Source organism: Schistocerca nitens, chromosome 3, assembly GCF_023898315.1.
Source record: "Schistocerca nitens isolate TAMUIC-IGC-003100 chromosome 3, iqSchNite1.1, whole genome shotgun sequence".
In the NCBI taxonomy this organism is placed as follows: domain Eukaryota; kingdom Metazoa; phylum Arthropoda; class Insecta; order Orthoptera; family Acrididae; genus Schistocerca; species Schistocerca nitens.
The window spans coordinates 946,193,037-946,217,580 of record NC_064616.1 but is presented as its reverse complement, the minus strand read 5'-3'; the positions used below and the strand labels follow the sequence as shown (position 1 = coordinate 946,217,580).

The 24,544-nt window shown below is 37.1% G+C and overlaps 1 protein-coding gene across 1 annotated transcript in view; it reads right to left on the bottom strand.

Annotated features, from left to right (window-relative positions):
• The window catches only part of LOC126249021 (uncharacterized), a 712,654-nt gene that overhangs the window by 305,711 nt on the left and 382,399 nt on the right, over positions 1-24,544 (bottom strand). The window contains exons 41-45 of the mRNA XM_049950623.1: positions 22,444-22,642; positions 22,125-22,330; positions 21,850-21,999; positions 16,592-16,760; positions 16,290-16,505 (exon numbers count right to left, since the gene is read on the bottom strand). Coding sequence (XP_049806580.1) covers positions 16,290-16,505; positions 16,592-16,760; positions 21,850-21,999; positions 22,125-22,330; positions 22,444-22,642 — 940 coding nt within the window. The remainder of the gene's footprint in view (positions 1-16,289; positions 16,506-16,591; positions 16,761-21,849; positions 22,000-22,124; positions 22,331-22,443; positions 22,643-24,544) is intronic.

Sequence of the window (24,544 nt, the reverse complement as noted above, 5' to 3'; positions counted from 1 at the left end):
CATGAATATGCAGGACATCCATGATGTACTGTTCTGCCACCTGAGATCCATTGATTATTACCAGACATCAACTGAAGTCATATCCAATAGTTACCCTCACTATGTTTCCAGGAGTAACACTTCTGTGCCTCTCCAAAACACCAGAAGAATGAGACCTGTCGCCAGGTTGCCACCATTCTTGTCAATGATGGTCATCTGTGATTCAAAATGGGAGACAATGTAATGCTATTCATCTGCAGTCCATGCTTCCTGGTCACAACACCATTCCAGACAAAGCCATTTGTGTTATCATTTGTGTTGTCATGTTAACAGCAGTCTATGCTTGGGAGAGTAATTCCTATTCCTGCTGCTGCTGGTCTTCAACCAATGGTATGGGATGACACAGAATGTTGCAGGAGTCCATTACTCATTCTAGAGTGAAAGGTGTAGATGTGAAGGTGTTATGAGGTGCTTGGCCAACAGTACAGTAATTCTCCCTTGTGGTGGTCAGGTGTGGTAAACTGGAATCTTGATGACAAGTATGGCTTCATTCATGTTCACATACAACCCACAATCAGACCACTGTGATATCCAAATACCGCAGAAACTGGATATTGCACAATTCCACCAGCTAGCCAAACAGAGACCCACAACAAGATACCTTTCAAAGAGTTAGGTGCTGATAATGTTGTATAACAAGTATGTTCTAAGTTCATGTCCTTCACAATTACCATTCAATATCTGCCACTGTTGAGATCCCTTATATAACTTAAACAGCCTGGCAACAACACTAAACACAAACAAAACTATTCCACTCCAGTAGGTGTTCTACACATCACAGAGAATTGCAACTATCATCTACATACCCACCCATGGTGGGAATGTGTGCCAAGTTTGACTGACATCCAGCAAAATCTTTAGAGTACTTCATCTTTTTATTAGGCAATTTGTATCACCAGAGAACATTGATTGAGAAGGGAGTGAGACAGGGTTGTTATTCAATCTGTATATTCAGCAAGCAGCAAACAAAACATCAGAAAAATTTGGAACAGGAATTAGAATCCATGGAGAAGAAACAAAAACTTTGAGGTTTGCCGATGACATTGCAATTCTGTCAGAGACAGCAAGGGACCTGGAAGAGCAGCTGTATGGAATGGGCAGTGTCTTGAAAGGAGGATATAAGATGAACTTTATAAAATTCTTCCAGTGAATCTCAGTCTGGCATCTGCTTTACCGACGATCAACTTTATATGATCATTCCATTTTAAATCACTCCTAATGCGTACTCCCAGATAATTTATGGAATTAACTGCTTCCAGTTGCTGACCTGCTATATTGTAGCTAAATGATAAGGGATCTTTCTTTCTATGTATTTGCAGCAGATTACACTTGTCTACATTAAGGTTCAATTGCCATTCCCTGCACCATGCGTCAATTCGCTGCAGATCCTCCTGCATTTCAGTACAATTTTCCATTGTTACAACCTCTCGATATATCTACAGCATCATCCGCAAAAAGCCTCAGTGAACTTCTGATGTTATCCACAAGGTCATTTATGTATATTGTGAATAGCAACGGTCCTACGACACTCCCATGCGGCACACCTGAAATCACTCTTACTTCGGAAGACTTCTCCCCATTGAGAATGACATGCTGCGTTCTGTTATCTAGGAACTCTTCAATCCAATCACACAATTGGTCTGATAGTCCATATGCTCTTACTTTGTTCATTAAATGACTGTGGGGAACTGTATCGAAATGTAGACTGGCTATGGCAAGGAAAGCATTTCTGAAGAAGAGAAATTTGTTAACATCAAGTATAGATTTAAGTGTTAGGAATTCTTTTCTGAAAGTATTTGTATGGATTGTAGCCATGTATGGATGATAAACAGTGTAGACAAGAAGAGAATAGAAGCTTTTGAAATGTGGTGCTACAGAAGAATGCTGAAGATTAGATTTGTAGATCACATAACTAATGAGGTGGTACTGAATAGAATTGAGGAGAAGAGGAATTTGTGGCACAAATTGACTAGAAGATGGGATCAGTTGGTAGCACATGCTCTGATGCAGCAAAGGATCACCAATTTAGTATTGGAGAGCAGCATGGAGGGTAAAAATCATAGCAGGAGTCCAAGAGATGAATACACTAAGCAGATTCAGAAGGATGTAGGTTGCAGTAGTTATTCTGGGATGAAGAGACTTGCACAGGATTATGTGCTTACAGATGATTTAATGGCTATAAATGCAAAATATGAAGAACTTCGGCAGAAATATCAAGAACAGGAAATGAAATAGAAAGAGATAGAGCGAGTTCATCGTCTAGCACACGACAGTGTTGTTAACCGTCGTTCTGTACAAAAAACATGGTGCATGTCAAATAAACAAACAGTGAGTACAGTTCCTGTGATTCCACTATCAAATAAATTCACAGCACTGGACAAAGATTATGATAAGACAATAAACAATGATGAACTAAAATCAGTGACAAAATTTCAAATAGAGTGCACAGCCAAGGAAATGTCTAATACGAAAAATAAATCAGTGAACATCAAACGACGAGTTGTTGTACATGGTGATAGCCACACCAAGAAAATTACTGACAAAATAAGTGAATACAGTACGTTATTCACGGCAACAGGTATGATGCACCTTTGACTGAGGTAATGAAGAACAGCAATTCACTTAATGAGCTATCTCACAATGATGCCATTATAATCATGGGTGGAAGTAATAATGTATACAGATATGAGGGTAAACATATGACCCAGTGTCTAAAAACTACATTACTTGATCTGAAAGTTCCGAACATCATAGTTACTAGCTTGCCTCACAGATACGACCTGCAAGACAATTCCATCATAAGTCTGGAGCTTGCAAAAGTAAACAGACAGTTCTACAAAATATGCAAGTCCCATCAAAATGTAACATTTTTTTATCTTCCTGATGCAAGAGATTTTTTACAAAACATGGACTACATTTTAAAAATGCTAGCGAGTCATATGTTGGCAAAATGCTAGTGAAATTAATGCAAAAATATGATGATGTTGCAAGAAAACCAATGGCCATGCAACCAGTTTTGACGAAGGAAATGGAAAAATGGGAAAACAATTTCAAAATCACATACATAGTCACAGCCACAGCACCAGCTCAAACAGTATCAAGCCCAGAAGATGAAATGGTGCCAGTACCAGCCTCAGGAGATGCAGCAGAGATTGAAATTATTGTCAAGAAAACTGTACCTACTCATCATCCAGACACTCACACACAGGAAAACTGATGAAAGGGGCCAATTCTTTCTGAATTTGGCCCAATGCAACGAATCCATGACAAGCAGTCAACGCTCAGGTGGACGCTCCATTACTTTATAGTCAAATTAGTTTTGAAGGCCCTCTACCTAATAATATATGCAGTAGTAATTTCATTGTGCACTTAAACATCAGAGGTCTATCTGAAGGAATGATCATGAAGCTTTATGATATAGAAATTTTGCTAGAAAGTGTGAAACAATGTGTGAAAGTAATATGTCTTAATGAACATTGGCTAACATCTGAAAATATCAGTCTCCTGAATAAACTTACAGGCTATAAACTGGCTACCAGCTTTTGCAGGACCAATGGGTATGGAGGCTCTTGCATGCTAGTTCATTCCTCGGTAGACTATGATATCAGACAGAATTTTAGCCATCTGAATGAAGAAGGTACATTTGAAAGTTGTTGTATAGAACTTAAAAAGAGCATAACATATTAATTATCAGCATATATTGCACTCCTGGGTACCATATAAGCTCTGTATTTTTAGATAAGTTTGATACATTTCTACATAAATTAAAAAGTGAGAAACTGTACAAGAAATTGGTTATATGTGCTGACTTCAACATAGATGTAAGGACTGATGACAAATTTTCTTCACATTTAAAGAACCTGGTAACCACAAATGGGCTAAATCTCAATTTTAATCAGTATACAAGAATTACAGCAACCTCTGCAACATGCGTTGATAATATTGTAAGTAGTTATAATTATTATGTAAAAGAGAAGTTTCTTCTACATTTAGGAGTATCAGACCATAAAGCACTCTTTGTATCACTACCAAAGCAAAATTCAGACTGCACAACAAAAAGATGTTGGAATTTCAGTCAAGAAAATGTGGAAGTATTTTGTAAAAAACTAAGCCAAACCAAGCGAACAGTCAGCACACACAATTCCACATTCTTGGGTATATTCAATGAATGCTTTTGTAACAGTGAGGACCAGGTCCCATAAAAGTAGATCATGGGTAACAAAAGGAATTAGCATGTCTAGTGCTACTAAGAGGAAACTGCATATGGAGGCAAAAGTAAATCACAGCCCTTAATTTCTTAAGTATGTAAGCACATACAAAAAAAATCATTCAACAAACTAGTTAGACTAGCAAAATGTACTGTGAATAATAACTTCATTTCAAATGCGAAAAACAAATAAAAAGCTGTTTGATCTGTTATAAGAAGCGAAGTTGGCAGTGAGGCAGAGAGAAAATGCCCCTCTAAAATAGTGATATATGGTAGAGCTGTTACAGGAACCGGTGCCATTTGTGAATCATTCAATGACTTTTTCATAAACTCTAACAAATTTGGTGACTGTTCACCACCAAAAACAAAGCCCAATATGAGAGACAGTAATTGCCCAAGTTTAAAGTTTTCTCATGTTTCCATCTCAGATGTCATCAAAATCATAATGTCCCTAAAAGATTCCAAATCTGTGGGGTGGGATGAGGTCCCCACTGAAATAATAAAAATAGTCCATCACAGCTTATCCACTATTTTTTCATAATCAACTAATCTTTTGATGAGGGATGTTTCCCAGATCCATTAAAATATGCAGAAGTTCGGCCAGTACATAAAAGAGGCAAACAAGATGAATTTGGCAACTAGAGGCCAATCTCACTGTTACCAATTTTTCTCAAAAATATTTGAAAGAGCTGCACGTGATCAGATCAAACATCACAAATCATCTTACAGCATTATCTTACACAATCAATATGGTTTCAGAAAAGGCCGCAGCAAAATCCATGCAATAAATGAATTAGTCACAAAAGTCAGCAGATGTCTTGATGATAGAATTTGTGTGTCAGGCATCTTTTGTGACCTGTGCAAAGCCTTCGACACAGTAGATAATGACCTGCTTCTCCAAAAATTGGCACGCTATGGTTCTCAAGGCAAATCTCTTAGCTGGATGCCATCATGCTTGGAAAACAGAAAACAAAGAGTACTTATTAACATCAATGGCAAGAAATTTCTCTCTGGCTGGAAACACCCTCAACTAGGTGTTCCACAAGGTTCAATATTAGGGCCACTACTTTTTCTGTATTATATTAATGATATGCCATGCCAGGTCCAGTCTGATACTATCCTCTATGGAGATGACTCAACAGCTGTAGTCTGTTGTAAAAATGAGGTAGACCTAATTCGTCATAATGACCAAACACTTGGGGAAGTTTGGAGGCATGGGTCAAAAACAATAACTTGTCATTAAATTTTACAAAAACCGAAATTGTTCATTTCACCAAAAAACAATCAGCATATGTATGTATTATTAAATGGGAGGTAAGTGCTTGTCATTAGTACATTTGGGAAAGAGAAAAGGACCAAAACTAAACTAAGCTAAACCAAGAATGGAGACCAGAGGTAAACCTTGAATGGAGACCATTGGTGCTACTGCATTACTATGTCACTGGTGGAATGAAAATTTAATTTATTATCCATTTTATATATCAGTTTTGTACAATGGATATGTGAATAGAAAATGCTTAGATAAATTCCAGCTATATGACTTCAGCTTTAATGGAAGTAACTTACACTTTACTGAGTTGAATTCTTTTTTCAGGCTTAAAATTATATCTGCAGTCAGCATCCTTTGCTCCAGCAGACAGAGTAACTCTTGTGATTGCAGTTTAACTGTTAAGATCACGCTAGTTCTCTTCCAACACCAAGCTGTGCTCACACAACCAGATCGATATTTAATGGGGTAGAGGGAGGAGACGAGATGGAGCCCCCCCCCTCCCCCCCCCTTTTCATTTCACCACTTGCTCCTCTATCCTTTTCCTCCATCTCATTACCAACTCACTCTCCATCCACTACCTTGCATTTAGTGTTCCATCTTTCCATCCCCCCACAACACCACACTACCCACAGTTTAAATCTTTAACTCCACCATTTTACTTCAGTTTCTCTTATCCATTAAACAAATTCACAGTAACACAATAAAATGACATAACACACAATATGATGAACTGAAGAGAGAGATCAAAAGAATAACTAGCAGTTAAGTTGATTACATTACACAAAACACATGAGACATGTTTAGCCAAAAGGATGCAAACTAACAGTAGCTACATTGCGTTGTGTTTTTCATTAAAAATACATAGTTCTACAAATTAACGTGAGATTAGGCCAGAATAAAAATGAAGGCAAACCTCAAAGAAGTGCAAGTAGACAGTGCTTCATGATGAACAAAAATCACACATAAAATACCGTAAGTAAAAATCAACATTTTTCATAATATACTGTTTTTGACATAGAAACACTACAAATTGTAAATATCTTCCATTACAGACCACTAATGATGTTTTATTTCAGTAAAACAAAATATGTTTTCTGACAAAAATATGCATTTTCCTGTAGTTGAAATATGGATTGCTATTATCATTTAAAAGTGAGATCCAAAGATAGGTTATTAGGTTACTTATTTCTAAGCCACGCTTTTCTCAAAGCTCTTCATCTCTGCATAACTAGTAAAATCAATCTTCATTTGAACCTGCTTACTGTAGTACTCTCTAAATTTTTGCCCTACAACACTTCCCTCTATTACCCAACTGACTATTCCTTAGTGCTTCAGGATGTGTCCTGTCAACTGATTTATCCTTTTAGTCAAGTTGTGCCATAAATTTCTTTTCTCCTGATGAAATACACTATATACACACCTACATATATATTCTGACAACTCCTGTGAAGTGCACAGCCAAGGATGGTTAGCACAGTACCACATATTTAGGTTTCTTCCCACTAGAATCATGAATGGAGTACAAGGAGAATGGTGGCTTAAATGCTGCTATCAATGCTATACTTGGTCTAATATTGTCATCATGTTTCATACAGAAGGTATATTTAGGAGAATGAAGAGTTTGCCTATATTCTTCACTTGTATTAGTAATTGAATTCTATGGTCTAATCGGCATCTGTCTTCCAGCATCTGCCAAATCAGATTTTCCAGAATTTCCATGAAACTCTCCCATAATATGAACCTGTGATCATTTGTGTCACCCTTCTTTGTATACACTCCATATCCCTTGTTACACCTATTTGGTAGTTGTTCCATTCACTTCAACAACATTCAAAGATGGCACACAAAAGTGACTGTAAGCAGTGTCCTCTGCAGAGCGACTGCATTTCTCCAGTATCCTGCCAATGAACCAAAGTCTACCAGCTGCCTTGCATACAACTGAGCCTATGTGATCATTCCACTTCATACCCCTACAAATCGTTACACCCATGTATTTGTATGTGTTGACTTATTCCAATTTTAATTCACCAATGTTGTAGCCATCTACTTTCCTACATTTTGTGAAGTGCACAGTTTTACATTTCTGAACATTTAAAACAAGTTGCCAATCTTTGCACCACTTTCATATCTTATTAATATATCTGTGCAGCTTTTTCAGATATTATAGATAACTGCATCATCTGCAAAAAGTCTGAGGTTAACTATTAACATTGCATGGCAAGTCATTAATTATACACTTGAACAATAAGTGTCTCAGCACACTTCCCTGGGCATGCCTGAAGTTACTTCTACTTATGGTAATTACTCTTCATCCATGATAACATGCTGCATCCCCCTTACATGAAATACTCAATCTAGTCACCAATTTTGTTTTACATACCATATAATTGAACTTTTATTAATAAGTTAATAATGTCTTCATTAGTTATCTGACTGAGCACTCTAATCTTCACTATGCTTCTGCAATGCCAAAGTCTCTCATTATCTATACTATTTAGCATCCACATTACACTTCTGTATAAGACTAAACCCCCAACATATATATTTCGGAAAGTTCTCAAAAATTTTAATTTATATTCAACATTGGTAAATTTCTCTTTTCAGATAATACTTTTCTATGGCAAATCTGCATTACTTCAGTCATTATCATTTATTCTGCTTCCCAAATAGTGAAACTTATCTACTACTTCCAGTGTCACATTGCCTAATCTAATTCCCTCAGCATCACTTGATGCAGTTTGACCAATTTTCATTACACTTCTTTAACTTTTGTTGATGTTCATCATGTATCAGGTTTCTAAAACATTAACACATTTCATTCATTTTTTCTTCCAAATTCTTTGCCACTTCTGACATCATTAGTAAAACATAAAGATTTTATCACTCCATCCTGAACTTTAATTCTCTTTTGAAATTTCTTATTGGTTTTCTGTACTACTTCCTCAATGTGCTGATTGAGTGACATACAGGATATGCTAGAAAGCCATCCCTCTTCCTTCTCAATCAATGCCTCCCTCTGTTTTATTGCCCTTAGGCTCTTTCATCCGCAGTCGAGTGAAAGTTGTACAAGTTGTAGATAACGTTTTGCTATGAAATGTCCAGGAGAGCACTGTAGTCTTCAAACTAAGCTATCGGTTGATTACCCTTTTACTATTTTCCTTTCTCTCTCTCTGTCTCTCCCCCTTTTTCTTCTTTTTCTTCATCATCATCTTCCTTTTCTTCCTAATGGCACAATCATCACACACCACCACATGCCTGTAATACTGTTTGATCTAATCACACTTCATCGATCTAATCACACGTCATACTGACCTCCAAATGTGGAATACCAAACTGACAAATCCATTTTGAACGAATAACCTTCCTCTAAGTTCCAATCAAAATTTTTACAGGAGACTGTTTATTATCATTTATTTGTGTCATGCCTTGTATACTGCTCTTTAGTTTAATTTCACATTTTTCTGAGATTCACTGTAATTTTTTTAGAGTTTTTCCTCCATTTATGGAAACCACTACACATGTGATAAATTCTGCATCTAGGGTAACTTGCTGTATTCTTGCGTCTAGGGTAACTTGCTATGTTCTGTCTGTGAAAACATTACTTAACAATATAATTAATAATCACATTTTGTATGGTTTTTGAAACAGCTTTTCATAACTCTATGCTTTCTTCACTTAAGTAATTGGTAATAACGCAAACACAGCATTATGTTTTGGGAAGAACACAGTGCATGAATTACAGAGGTGGCAGTACCTCGTTCCCAGGTTGCTAAAGTTCAAAGAAAAGATGAGGGGAATTCTTATCTTGGCACTGTTGCACCTCTTTACCAGGAGTAGAGGGAGGATTGTTTGAAGTACTACCATTGGAAACTAGAGTATTTTTCATGAGACAACAGGATGTAGTACTTACAAGCTGTCATTGGACACTGATGCTGATGTCATACACTTGGGAAATCGATAATGAGATGAGACATTTGGATGATGTGTTTATGGAATTACAGATGGAAATGGAAGGAAAAGGTGTACTGAAGGAGATGAGAAGTGAATATGTTAAGTTGCACCAGTCATATGAGCAACTGGGATGACAAATGCAGCACATAGTGGAAGTAGTGCTATACATGTTACAATGAAGTAAGTGAGATTCATTAGATGTAAAGGGCAGTCTACTGAAGACGGTTTTTGGGACAGTGGATGTCAATAACATCTGGGAACTGAATGGCATGACAGAAAGAGTGAGTCATGAAGCAAGGATGTATAAGGCCACCATGGAATGGCACACTACACAGTTAACCAGATTGAAATAAGGAGTATTGAACAACACATGGGTATTACGGAGGGTAGCAATGGAGGTAATGCATCTGGTAAAACTGACAGTAAAGACTGTGAACCAGGACCTGGAAGTCATAGACACACAGGTGCATACTTTGAATGGTAGAATGGCAGTAGCAAGATTGTTGCAATCTATGGGTGATAGCTTGTGGGTATGCTACTGATAGACTTTGACATAACTGGGCAGACCTTTCACCACTCAGCCTCTGTTACAGAGGAAAACAAGTTGAACATTACACAGCTGTAGTTGTACTAGTCAGAGAAGACACTAGTGGTTCTTCCACTGATAAATCAGACCTACCCGAATGAAACATCAACATCAACCTAATCCTAGTTTTAAACTGGCTAACAGATAAACAAGAAAGACATGTTTCAATAGAGAAAATGCTCTCACATGTACAGTAATACTATGAGGAGCAGCAGCTCACGATCAAGACCATAAGTGCCACAACACCAGGCATGATGCCAGTTTTGACTCTGTTTTGTGCAACCTTCATCTACCTTAAGTGGAGGGCAACTCATCAATGCAGCCTACATCTACATCTGTATCTATATACATATACTACAAGCCACTGTACAGAGCTACTAGTAATTTCACCTTATGTGGAGGGCAACTCATCAATGCAGCCTACATGTTGGTTCAAATGGCTCTGAGCACTATGGGACTCAACTGCTGAGGTCATTAGTCCCCTAGAACTTAGAACTAGTTAAACCTAACTAACCTAAGGACATCACAAACATCCATGCCCGAGGCAGGATTCGAACCTGCGACCGCAGCGGTCTTGCGGTTCCAGACTGCAGCGCCTTTAACCGCACGGCCACTTCGGCCGGCAGCCTACATGTACATCTGTATCTATATACATATACTACAAGCCACTGAACAGAGCTACTAGTAATTTCCTTTCCTGTTCGACTCACAAATAGAGTGAGGGAAAAACAATTGTCTGTATGCCTCTGTACAAGCCTTAATTACTCATTTCTTACCTTCTTGCCCTTATGTGAAATGTACAATGACAGCAGTAGAATCATTTTGCAGTCAACTTCAAATGCTGGTTCTTCAAATTCTCTCAACAATGTTCCCTGAAAAGAACATCACCTTCCCTCCAGGGATTCCCAGCTGAGTTTCCAAAGCACCTTTGTGATATTTGCCAATCATTTGAACCCACTAGTAATACATCTAGCAGCCCACCTCTAAACTGCTTTGATGTCTCTCTTTAATCTGACTTGGTGCGGATCCCAAACGCACAAGCAGTACTCAAGAATGGGTCACACTAGTGTCCTATATGTGGTCTCCTTTAGGGATGAACCACTCTTTCCTAAAATTCTCCCAATAAACTGAAATCAACCACTTACCTTCCCTACTACAATCCTTATATTTTTGTTCCAGTTCACAGTGCTATGTAACTTTACTCCTAGTTATTTAGTTACTGGGACTGTGTCAAACTGCACACTACTAATGTGTATTCAAACATTATGGGTTTGTTTTTGCTACTCATATGCATTAACTTACATTTTTCTACATTTAGAGCTAGCTGCCATTCATCAAACCAACTAGAAACTTTGTCTAACTCATCTTGAACCATTTTGCAGTCTCTCAATGACAACACCTTCCCATACACCACATCATCAGCAAACAGCTACAGATTGCTGCTCGTCCTGCCTGCCAGATCATTCATCTATATGGTAAATAACAGGTGTGCTATAACACTTCCCTCAGGAACCCCTGACGATGCCCTTCTCTCTGATGAACACTCGAAGTCAAGGAAAAGGTACGGGATTCTGTTACTTAAGAAGTATTCAAGCCAATCACATATCTGGGAACATATTATTCATGTTCATACCTTCATTAATAGTCTGCAGTAGAGCACAGTCCCCAACACTTTATGGAAATCTGGGAATATGGAATCCACCTGTTGCCCCTCATCCACAGTTCACAGGGTATCATGTGAGAAAAGTGCAAGCTGAATTCCACTCAAGCAATCATTTCTTAAACCATCTGATTTGTGGACGGAAGGTTTTCTGTCTCAAGGAAATTTATTATACTTGAACTGAGAATATGTTCAAGAATTCCATAGCAAACTGACGTTAAAGATAGCTACCTAATTTTGCAGGTCCATTTACTTTTCTGAAACTTCCTGGCAGATTAAAACTGTGTGCCGAACCGAGACTCGAAATCAGGACCTTTGCCTTTCGCGGGCAAGTGCTCTACCAACTGAGCTACCCAAGCACAACTCATGCCCCATCCTCACAGCTTTACTTCTGCCAGTACCTCGTCTCCTACTTTCGAAACTTAACAGCTCTCCTGCGAACCTTGCAGAACTAGCACTCCTGAAAGAAAGGATATTGCGGAGACATGGCTTAGCCACAGTCTGGGGGATGTTTCCAGAATGAGATTCTCACTCTGCAGTGGAGTGTGCACTGATATGAACCTTCCTGGCAGATTAAAACTGTTTTAATCTGCCAGGAAGTTTCATATCAGCGCACACTCCGCTGCAGAGTGAAAATCACATTCTGAGTTTACTCTTCTTATATACAGGAGACACCTGCACTTTTTTCCATTACTTGGGACTTTGTGCTGGGTGAGAGATTTGTGATAAATACAAGCTAAGTAAGAGGTCACTGCCATAGAGTACTCTTTGTGAAACTGAATTGGAATTCTGTCAGGACATGGAGATTTATTTGCTTTCAACTCTTTCATTTGCATCTCTACACCAGGGATGCTTATTACTGTGCCATTCATATGGGAGTCAGTTTGATAGTCAAACAATGGTATGTTTGTATGATTATCCTTTGTGATCTTGTATGATTCTCCTGTGTCAATCAATTCTTGAATCCAAAATTTAAAACTTCAGTTTTCATTTTGCTGTCTTGTGCTGGCACACCAAACTGGTCAATGAGTGACTGGATAGAAGCCTTTGCCCTGATAAGTGATTTTACATAGGACCATAATTTTCTTGTGTTCTCATCAAGATATTTTGCTAAGCTATGGCTTTGGTAGTTGTATATTTCATACATTGATCTTTTTACAGATGTGTGAATTTCTATTAACTTTTGATGTCTGTCATTTGCACATTCTCTTTGAATTGAGAGTGCAACAGCCTTTGCTTCCTCAGCATTTCCTAAAATTTGTTGTTTAATCATGGTGGGTCTTTTCCATCCTTAATCCACTTACTTGGTGCATGCTTCTCCAGAGTAAGATTTACAATCTGTTTAAACTTTGCCAATAGTTCCTTCTCTATCCATCATACTGGAACTAAATGAAATCAATTCATTGTCTTAAGTGGGATGCTGACAAATGCTTATCTGCTCTTTCTAGCAGAAATATTCTCCTAGCCTTCTTGATTGATTTATTAACTTCAGTAAACTTATTCACTATGATGACATCATGGTCACTAATCCCGCTCTCTATACAGACACCATCAATAAAGTCAGGCTTGATTGTAGCTACAAGGACTAAAATATTTCCACTGCTTCTGGTCTGCCAAACTAGCTGCTCAAGACAGTTTTCGGAAAATTTGGCCAGTAGTATTTGGCAAGACTGTCTTTCTGTACACCCCCCCCCCCCCCCCCACTCCACAATAAATTCATAGACATCCCACTCTATACTCAGCAGGTACAGGTCACTTCCAATTAACACTGCATGATCTTGGTATTTCTATGCTACTGATGTAGACATTCTTTGAAAGACTCTAAAACTGTCACAGTGGAGTCAGGTGGTTGCTAAAAACATCCAACAATAATTTGATTTCATCTAGACCAGTTACATGTGACCAGATAAATTCACTCTCACATTCAAATTTGACCTCTATGGAGGCAACATTTTTGTCAACTACAATGAACATTCCCATCCTGTGGCACAACTGGGATGAACATTCCAATCCTATGGCATCTAATCTGTCTTTTAAATATACTTTCCAGGAATTGCTCAATATCTCAGAACTTTTTAGTTTTGGTTCCAGGCAGCTCTTGGACCCAAGAATAATTTGAGTGCAAGAAATTTCCTGAAGGGAAGTACATTCCAGAACTTTGTTACACATAATTTGACAATGTACTGATACAATTTTCACATTCAAAGTGTCTTTACTTTTCATGTGGTCTGATTTTGCTATCTGTGATCCTCCAGTACAACAGATTTGGTTGGACTGGTTAACTGCTCATACATCAGAAGGTACAAAGGGTGAAAGAAGCTAGATATAGTAATAAGGGAGTTGTATTGTAGTATATTATTAACTGTGACTCAGAAGAAAAGGGAACTTGAGTGGTGTTGAAATGAGCATTGTTGCTTACAGCATGAGATGCCATAAGGGTACAATGAGGTGATATTCATGTACATAGTTGTTTAATATTTTGGAGGGGTTAATGTTTAAGAGGTAGGTCAAAGGAGATTGGAGGTGTTGTGTAGTCACATAACGACATAGAATGTACCCCACTTTCTGAGCTTTGTTGCTTAATGTAAGGCAAAAAATGTAAATAGTCCATGTTTTAATTTTGTATGTGAAGTCTCCTTTTACAGACTGGTCATGAGTTTGGACCCAAGATGCAGGACTTCCCAAAGAGGGTGGGGATATAATGCCATTGCTAATTTTCCTGCATTGCTGAATTAAATGCAGTGCCATCGGAGGTGTCTGTTGAGCAAGCAGGCAGGCACAGATGTGCTGACATGTAATTTCAATAGTGAGCCTGTTTGTACACTGCAGTATGGCCAGGCCAAGCTGCGCAATCATGGTGACATTGCAGAAAGGATGCACAACTGCAGTTCAGCCTGTGGAGAATTTCCACTCCATAGACAAACAGGGGCATTAATTTGAACATGTCTGGGTACAACGTATGAGCACAAGTGTGCTATTAATCACAATAAATACCCTCTGATTGTAGCACAGTTATGCACTGTTTGTCAGCACCCTACATGACATTGGGTCCCCACAAGTCTCCATCACTCTATGGGCTGGTCAGCATGCAACACTGGTCTGGACAGCCAGCTCCACCAGATCAGTCTACGTCCATGCCCATGGACTTAGACAATGCCCTGGATGAGCCATCTCTCATGCTATACAGTGTCACCAAATCTTTGTCTTGGAATGCAGTGGTTCACAGCTGGGGCACCACTTCTGCCATCCTTCCACACCAGGGTGAGCTTCTAACCCAGTAGCAGTGGACACATACGATGTATGCATTGGTGGCACTTATCACTCAGGACCACATGATGCTAACTCAGGCATGTGCTGTCGAGTGGAGTAAACAGTAAAAGCAGAGCCGGATGGGACAACATATGGCCTTCTGACTTCATCAGCACCATCAGTGGACCATGCACCTGCAGACAGAATACTCAGGGGCATCACAGTACTCCAGTGTTGTAACACAAGGTGAAATAAAAATATGTTGTATCTTGCAGTGGAGTATTCGTAGCCACCTGTCGCAAGCACCACCACATACACAACCCACAACTCTACCACCTCTACACCATAGCAGCCCCCTAATCATTCCACAATGCTATAACAGATACATATCATACATAGGGCTTCTTGAATTTATTTAAGTAGAGAGAAGACAGCACTTGTATCTCACAAAATTATTACCATCTGTTGACCATGACTAAATAAGAGCATATAAAATTAAGAATATGTTTATTCAGCTTCTAACAGCATTTTCAATTATTTACAAACAGTTCTGTAAAGTTTACAAGAGCATAAATTTCCAATCCACACATGAACTCTTTATACAGGAGGTTCCTCATTATTCATTTATCAGTCCTTTCATTTTAATGGTATATATTGACATTATCCAGCTTTCATCTCACACAAGGTAATATATATTGACATTATCCAGCTTTCATCTCACACAAGGTAAGTTACACAGATGACAGCCTCCTTCAACTCTGCAGGAAAGCTTCTATTGCGAATTTCATGTAGCTAACAGTTTCAAAGAAATAGTCAAATACTTCCTTGAAGGGTTGCTAAATATCAGTGGAATCTCATACATCATGGGATCAAATCTCAGTCGCACCACAGAATATTTGAGTTGGCCTTTAAACCTAGACTTTACCTCTGAGTGATGTGAAGCTTCACCAGGAGTGACATGTGTTTCAGATTCCACATTAAACTGTAGGACCCAAATAGTCAGCAGAATACCTAGGTTAGGTTAGGGACGTGCAAGTCATGAAGTGATGTAAAGACCATTGACCCACATGTAATTATTATTATTATTATTATACAGTCACGAACTGAATAAAAAAAAACACAATACAAGTTGTCGCTGAGACAAGATAGGGAATCCTTTTATACTCCTGGAATATGCCGTGTTTTCCAAAGTAAGTGAGATGGTCAGAAACAGGAGCAGAGAGGGGGGCAGGGTTTGCACATATTCCATTGGTCACAATAAAGTCAATGATCTTTTTGAATCAGATATCAAACCAGAAATCATACTCAGAAAATCTGGATTACTTACAACAGTTGGTAAATTTAAGCCATCCACACCATTACTGTATTCAAAGGAATGCACATAGTGTGTGCCTAGAGGAAAGTATTTGTTTTGTAATTCAATGTCTATTATGTCCTTCTCAAACCCAGCAGATGATTCTGATACACAATTATACTTTCCATCTATTTCTTTTTCACCATTGTACTTCACTGTAGCTACTCCATTTTGATGCAATGGTGTTTCCTTAAATGAAAAAAAAGAACATAAAATTAAGTTATTTATACTTTATTGGAAAACATGTTAGGAAAATTAGGATGATTCTAATGTACCTGGTAGTTGTATTCAACCAAGCCAATGTGTCTTGTTGCTAAAGGAATCTCAAGATTGATTGTGCCCTCTACAAATGTTGCATGATTTTTAAATTCCCATTTGTTGATTGAATTAAACAAGGCTGTATTGTTTGGCCAAATGAATTCAAAGTTGTAGATGTTATTAACACTGTAAAACACATGTAAATCTTAGCAGATTTGTAGTAAAAAACACAAAATAAAATAAAAAATAAGAATGTAAACAAACATATGAAAGATGTTACCACTATGCTGCTATCAGTTGTGAGAATGGAACCACAACTGCTGTTTAGTTCAGCATTAAATCTGAGGGAATTCATAGTAAATAACTAGGTTAGTTTCTTCAACTATTTTTTTTTATTTTTCATTCAGAAGCATGCAAACAGAATATTTAAGACACTAAAAATAGCATACTTATTAGCTTTTAAATTGTTTTGGGATTAGAGTTCTGCACCTTTGGTCTAAAAGTAGACAAACACATACCCAAATATGTGTATTATGACAACAAAGAAATACTGTGCAGGCCAATATTGCGTTCCTCAAGTCGCGTGAAGTTTTGCAACTGAAATACTTCTACATCTCTACTAAAATGAAAACAGCACTGTAACCTTACTCAATCTGAAAAATAAATCTGTTCGATTAATCTATAGGTGAGCGAGTATTCTTACAAGCATACATTCAGGGGTTGGACAAATATAGAAACACCATGAGAAATCAGTGCTTGAACATAAATGCAGATGCTAGCCAGATACAGGGAAACCAGAAAAAAAAATCATCCACCAAGTGACAACAAGGACAAAAGTGTGTGTTGTGTGATCATGACAAACAGTCATTGAAAAGTTTTGTGATGAATAATAAGAGAATGCTGCAAGAGTCACTGAAGAATTGAGTGTTCCACTTCTGAACATTGTCATCAACAAAACAACATAAAGGAAGCTACATAAGTTGAGAACTGTAGGGTGAGCTGGAAATCCAAAACTACCAATTAGTGACACAAATGCTGGTAACACAAAAATGTGGTGTTGAGGCCATGAAACCTGGACTAAGAAGCAATGGAAGCCTGTAATGTGGTCAAATGAGTCTTGTTTCACACTGATGAAGTTTTCTCAGGTTATCAGCTCAGTCAAGACATTGTTCTGTGACAGTATTTTGACGAGTTTCCTACTTTTCATTGTCAGCCTGAAGATGATGAGTAGGAAACTTGATAATCTGATAAAACTTCATCATTGAAATTTTCTGAAACAGCCTACATTTCCTTGTTTCACTGTTTCCACCTTCTGGGCAAGTTTGCATCACAAAAGCATGCATGTGACACTTTCTGTGATGATTTGGGCAGCTATATCGTGGTATTCTGAGGACCCCATGGGTGCTACAAAAGGTCACAGAAATGCCAAGGATTATGTGAAGGTGATGCTGTATTGTAAGATGACAGGGCTCCTGTTCACACATCTCACATTGTCCAGGACTGGTTATCTGAGGACTATGATGAACTGTTGCATCTAACCAAGCCACTACAATCACAAGATCTCAATATTATTGGTAATTTGTAGTCTACTTTGGAGAGAAGGCTGTGAGATTGCTATCTACCTCCATCATCAATATCTGAAATTGACACTATTATGCTGGAATAATGGTAGAAATTTCCCTTAAAAATCATACAGGATATGTATATATTCATCGCAAGGCAAATGGAAGCCATTTTGAGTGCCAATGGTTTTCCTACAGTGTGTTAGGCATGGTAATGTGTTGTGTTTGTGGTGTTTAAATATTTTTATCCATTCCCTGCAGGAGATAGTGTTAATGGATAATCAGGAGCTTGAATTTTCTATTAGAGAAGGAATATCTATTATTTGGAGGTAGCGCCTTTTGTTCCCATAGAATGTACCATATTGGAATAAAGAAATGTGTATGAACAACAGAGTAAATCAGGGTTGGTGGTTGACTTTGTTCTAAATCATGCCTGGGTAGTGAAGTGTGGTGATAATTTGTTGTGCCTCCAAAAAATTACAGAAAATCATACCATCAGAACTCCAAAATGTGAAAAGGTGATTAACATGATCCCACCAGTTGATGGTTGCATTCTGAATTTCTTATGGACAGGCAATTCTACGTGTTTCCCCTACAGACTCTGATACTTGCACTCTAGCTCATAATGATGTAATCAAGTTTCATACAGATTTAAACCCTGTCCAAAAACCACCTTTATTACTGAATAGATTTTTGAGATTGGTGAACAATAAGCTCTCTAGGAACCCACCTTGTACAAGTCTAATGATAGTTCCATTTGTTTTGAGTGGTGATACCTGCAGTTCGTTCAACTGTAAGTTGCTGGTCTTCTCAGGTAAATGAATCAATACAAGCTTGCAACATGAAGCGTGATGCTGCTACTGGATGCCCAGAGGAATGTTTCTTAGTTATGCTTTTGCAGCCACATTTAATGATTTCCACCTATGCTTAAAAGCTCTTATGGTTCATGCATGGTAAACAGTCACCATGAAGGAGCTTCTACAGAAACAGAGACTACTGTATAACAGGTATAAAACAAGGCATAGGCCTATTGATAGAAAGCAATACATGAAGTCTTCAATTACTTCCATAGCAGAATACCCCCAATCCAAAGAAATTGCAGCTGTATGTAAAGGCTGTTAGTGGTGCAAAAGTTAGTACACATTAATGGACAAGACATAAAATAAAATTGAGACTAGCAAAGCAAAAGCAGAAATGCTTAACTTTGTTTTCAAATGTTTAATTCTCTTACCACTGAGCAGATGAATGAAATGGAAACTAGTGTTAATGGAGTTGTTATGTCCAGTAGCTGGAAGAAAGCACAAGTCACACTTGTCTAAAACTAGGGCAGAAGTGATCCACAAAACTACTGCCCAATACCCTTGAATCCATTTGTTGTAGAATTTTAGAACAGATTCTGAGCACAAACATAGTGAGGTATCTCAAACACAATGACCTCCCCCATATCATCCAGCATGTATTTCGAAAACACAGATAATGAGAAACCCAACTGACACTTTTTTCACATCACATCCTGAAAGCCATGGATCAAGGCAGCCAGATAGATGCAGTATGTCTTGATTTCCAAAAAGCACCTGACTCAGCATCACACAAATGCTTATTATCATACATACAACCATATGGGGCATCAGGTCAAATTTGTGACTGAACTGATAATTTCTTGGTAGGGAGGATGCAGCATATTATCTTTGACAGAGAGTCATTGACAGATACAGAAGAAACTTAGTGTGTAGCCCAGGAAGTGTGTTGGGTCCATTGCTGTACATGTTGTATATTAACAATCTTGCATACAATATTGATAGTAACCACAGATTTTTGCAGATGAGCCAGTTATCTACATTGAAGTACAGACTGAACAAAACTGTACAAATATTCAGTTAGACTTTGATAAGATTTCAAAGTGGTGCAATGATTGGCAGCTTGGTTTAAATGTTAAAAAATGTAAAATTATACACTTCTCAAAACAAAAACAAAAAAAGCATAGTATCATATGAATGTAATATTGGTTTAATGCTTAGCAGGGACATGAAAAGGAATGATCACATTGGCTCAGTCGTGGGTAAAACACATAGCAGACTTGAGTTTATTGGTAGAAAATTAGGGAAATACAATCAGTTTACAAAAGCAATTGCTTACAAATCACTCATGTGACCCATCCTAGAATATTGCTGAAGTGTGTGGACCCATTCCAAATAGGAGTAGCAGGAGATATTGAATGCCAACAGAGCACAGCAGAATGAATGGTCACAGATTTGTTTGATCCATGGGAGAGTGTCACATATATGTTGAAAGAACTGAATGGCAGACTCTTGAAGACAGGTATAAAATATCCTGAGAAACTCTACTAACAAAGTCTTAAGAACCAACTTTAAATGATGATTCAAGGATTATACTACAGCCCCCTATGCATTACTCCCACAGGGATTGTGAGGACAAGATTAAATTAATTACAGCACACACACACAGAGGCATTTAAACACTCGTTCTTCTCATATGTGAATGGAATGGGCAAAATTCCTAATAACTGATGCAGATGGACACACCCTCTGCTATACATCTGACAGTGGTTTGCAGAGTATGGATATAGATATAGATGAAGATGCAGCAAACATTTAGATCAGGAGCAGAATGCAAGAAATACACATCACTTATTTATTTCTAACAAGTGCTCAAACATATCCCAATATGAGACAAGAGAAACTCTCTTGTAGCAATACAGTAACTAGAGAATAAAGAACATACTATACAGATATATGACTTAAGTTCAGAGAAGACGTACAGATGGAATAATTAAGCTAAAAGAGATTATGTTCATTTTTACTGGATGCTTAAATACTACATAGTACATAAATACAAATAATTTTGGTCCAGTTTCAAATATATCCGAAACACAATGCCATATGTTTAGCTACTCACTGAAGAAAGTAGAAATAGGTGCCAGCACAATTAATTCAATTTTCTCCTTGGAAATTCAGTAATGTGTGCCAGTTACACTATAAGTTGCTGTGTTCTTTGCATAACTAGCAAAAATGTGAATATTTGAGCATCATTTAGTAGTATTGGTAAAGTTAGTGACTACAGAAGATCTACAAACTTGTTTGGTGATACAAAATTTGTTTTCAAGTGCAAAAGTGATTATGTATTGATGAATCTTATGAAGGGGATTCATAAAGTTTTAATAATCACTTCCAAAAATTATGTTTATGAGATTAATTTTTTATTTGATGCAGATCCCTGTCTTCATTCCTGGTACACATTGAAATCCCAATTCCACAGGACCACAGCACACCTCTAGAGGAACCAAAACAAAATGGCATAATCTGTTGGTAAAGTTCGGTATCAGGCAGCAGTAGAAATGTTGCATCTGTGCCAACATAACCCAGTGTCAACATAACCCAGATGACTTCTTTAGCCACCCAGATTTTCCTGATGCAGCTGAAATACTGCCAATGCTGCAAAAAAATTAATTGCCTCATGATACCACATTTTATCAATGGGCTGTGCCATTTGATTTTGGCCCCTCTAGTAGTGTGATACAGTACTGTGATGTGAGGATTTCAATGTCTGCTAGGACTGCTGACATTTACCTGCAAACAAACAAAAAATTAATAACAAACCTTTATTTTTTGCAGTGATAGCTAAAACTTTATTAGTACCCTTGTATAAGGGAAGACAATGTCCTGTGAAACTTAGTTATTATCACAATGTCTTACCTTTCATTCTTGATCAAAAAGTTGAGGGCTGCCCATGGAAGCATTTTGAATGGTGTAGTAGAATTTACAGTTCCTTTCATATCTGAAGCTGTTACATAATCAATATCAGCAGTAGCTACTCTATTACTTTCAGGCCAATACACATTTGCCCTGTAGAAAAATTAATATCTTCATCAATGTTATCAAACAAATAATGTCACGTAAATCCATTATTTCTACACCTACTTAACAGGATCACAGAAAATTATCTCTTAATTTGAATCTAATTTACATACTTCATATTCTGCTGTTTTCCCAGTGGTTTGAAAAGAGCTGTAGCAATGAATGTCTTTTCTGTATACATAGGTGTTTTCAGTGAATAAAACAAGTCTGTTAGGTCATTGATGTATTTCAGCTGCAATATATTCAGAATTTCTGATATCTGTCCATTTCCCCACTGTATCTGCAAACGACCATTTGTCCCTCCTTCCTGTGAGTCAAGCTGTTAAAATAAAAGAAAACACCTATTTTGTAAACCATCTCTCTGTGGTAAATTCTGTAGCAGTAACACTATAAATTTTTTTATTGCAAATATAGTGATTAATATACTCTTACCAATACAGAATATCCATACAATGATCTTTTCTTGTAAGTAGAATATCTTGCAGTACTATCAACATATGAATATGTTTCAGTAGAGTTCAGTTTTGTAAACACAGTGTAAACTTCAAAGTATGGTGGAGGCAGTTTTAGGTTGCATTCCATTTCAACATCTTTCTCAGAACTTGCCTTCATTGAAGCATTTGTGCCAAATCTGAATAACAACATAAGTTACAAATTTTTAATGTCAAGTGAAATCAAATGCATGCAATGGTGATTTCTTCCTGCAAATATCTGCCAATAATAGCAGTCTTATCTGTTTTTAAGGGTAAGCTGGGCATTTAGAATGAGCTGATTTACATGGCACTATCATCCACCACAAAACTGCTCTACAGTGCATTCCATATTAGTGATCATTCATCATGTGATCAAAAGTATTAGAACTTATTCCTGAAATGGGTTCAAAATGTAGTTTGTCTAAGGACAGATAATTTCTAGTAAGCAATTCATCCACTTAACTGACAAATTCTTTGCTTCTGTAGAATGGGCAATTTCTGTCATACTGCTCATATTACCAACGTCTTTAAAATGAACAATAATTTTGAATGAAATATCCTATACAGTTACTTTGAAAAAGCAGTGAGAACAATGATACTATTATTTCATGAGCAAACTAGCATTTAGCCACTAATATCAGAAGATACTCTAAACATCCTCTTGGTTTATCATGGAATGAAAGTGATTCTCTGCCTGTTACAACTTTATACTTTCATTTAACAACAGTACTGGTAAAAAAAATGTGAAAATTTTGTTTGGGAGTCAGACCGATATAAATTCAGAGTTATTTAACCTTGATGCAGTTCTCTTATTTCATAACTGATAGGATATATAAGTTTATCATACATGGGTTTTAAAGCAACTGATACTAATGGTAAAAGAACTCAAAGAAATACTGCAGAAATCCTGACTAGGTTATCAGTGAATTTACCAAAGGAATCTTGTGATATTAAGTAAGTTTAAAACTTCCAATGTAAATTTGTTATCATGTGTTATGAGTGAAGCTAGTCATGGAACTTACAAATTTATCTTTTATAGCATGCTGATGGATGATGTGTGCAATCTACAGTACCTGTATCATTAATAGCAGACTGTCTTCTTATTATATTATATGTGTAATATGGAAGAGCAACTTGTACTATTTCATATGCAAGCAATGTCTGTTTCATAGTGTGAAGTTTGAGAGAAGCATGATTTTCATTCAATTTTTGGCGAATTCAAATATGGTAACACTTCAAGAATGGTTTTGTATGTTCAGAGACAGAACTTTTTTACATTAATTTTCTGCCATTTGAGTATATCAAACTACTGCGAAGCAATCTCAGTGTCACTTTTAAGTGCACGCAGCAAAATGGGGAACTGAAATCTTTCTACCATTTATATGATCAAATATGTTAAAGCCTTGCACATGCCTTGTAAATTATTTATTCATAAACAACCCCATTTAATTTTATTTATAGATTGTTTTCATTAACATGGGTTAAAATTAAATGTGAAAAAGACACAACTAGTGTAGTTTAAAATAATATGACTTTGATATCAAATGCATGGAGAAAAGAATTGAAATGTGGATGATAAACAATTCAGACAAGAAGAATGCAGAAGGTTTTGAAATGTGATGTTACAGAAGAATGATGAGGGTTAGGAGGGCAGATCAATTAACACTATGCTGCATTTTAAAACTTTTGAAATTATGTTTTATTACTGATTGAGGAGATTTAAAGTATTTCGTATTCTGATTTCAAATCTGGTTTTTGGTTTTCTGTAACACATATTTTTCTACATATCATATCTGAAATTTTAGATTAAATCACACTTTTTCTCATGGGGAATTGCATTAAAAATATTTTTTTGTAACCTTGTATAGAATCATTACACACTGCATTTGAGTAAATAATGGTATAAATTCCCTTAAAACTGCTAATAATTATTACAAAAAACCCACACTTTTATGACAATTTAATTTTCTTTCACTGATTTCACTACATCATGTGCTTTCTGATATGGGGCATAACTTCTCTTCCTTCATTGTCTCCCTTCACCAGCGTCACCTCTATTT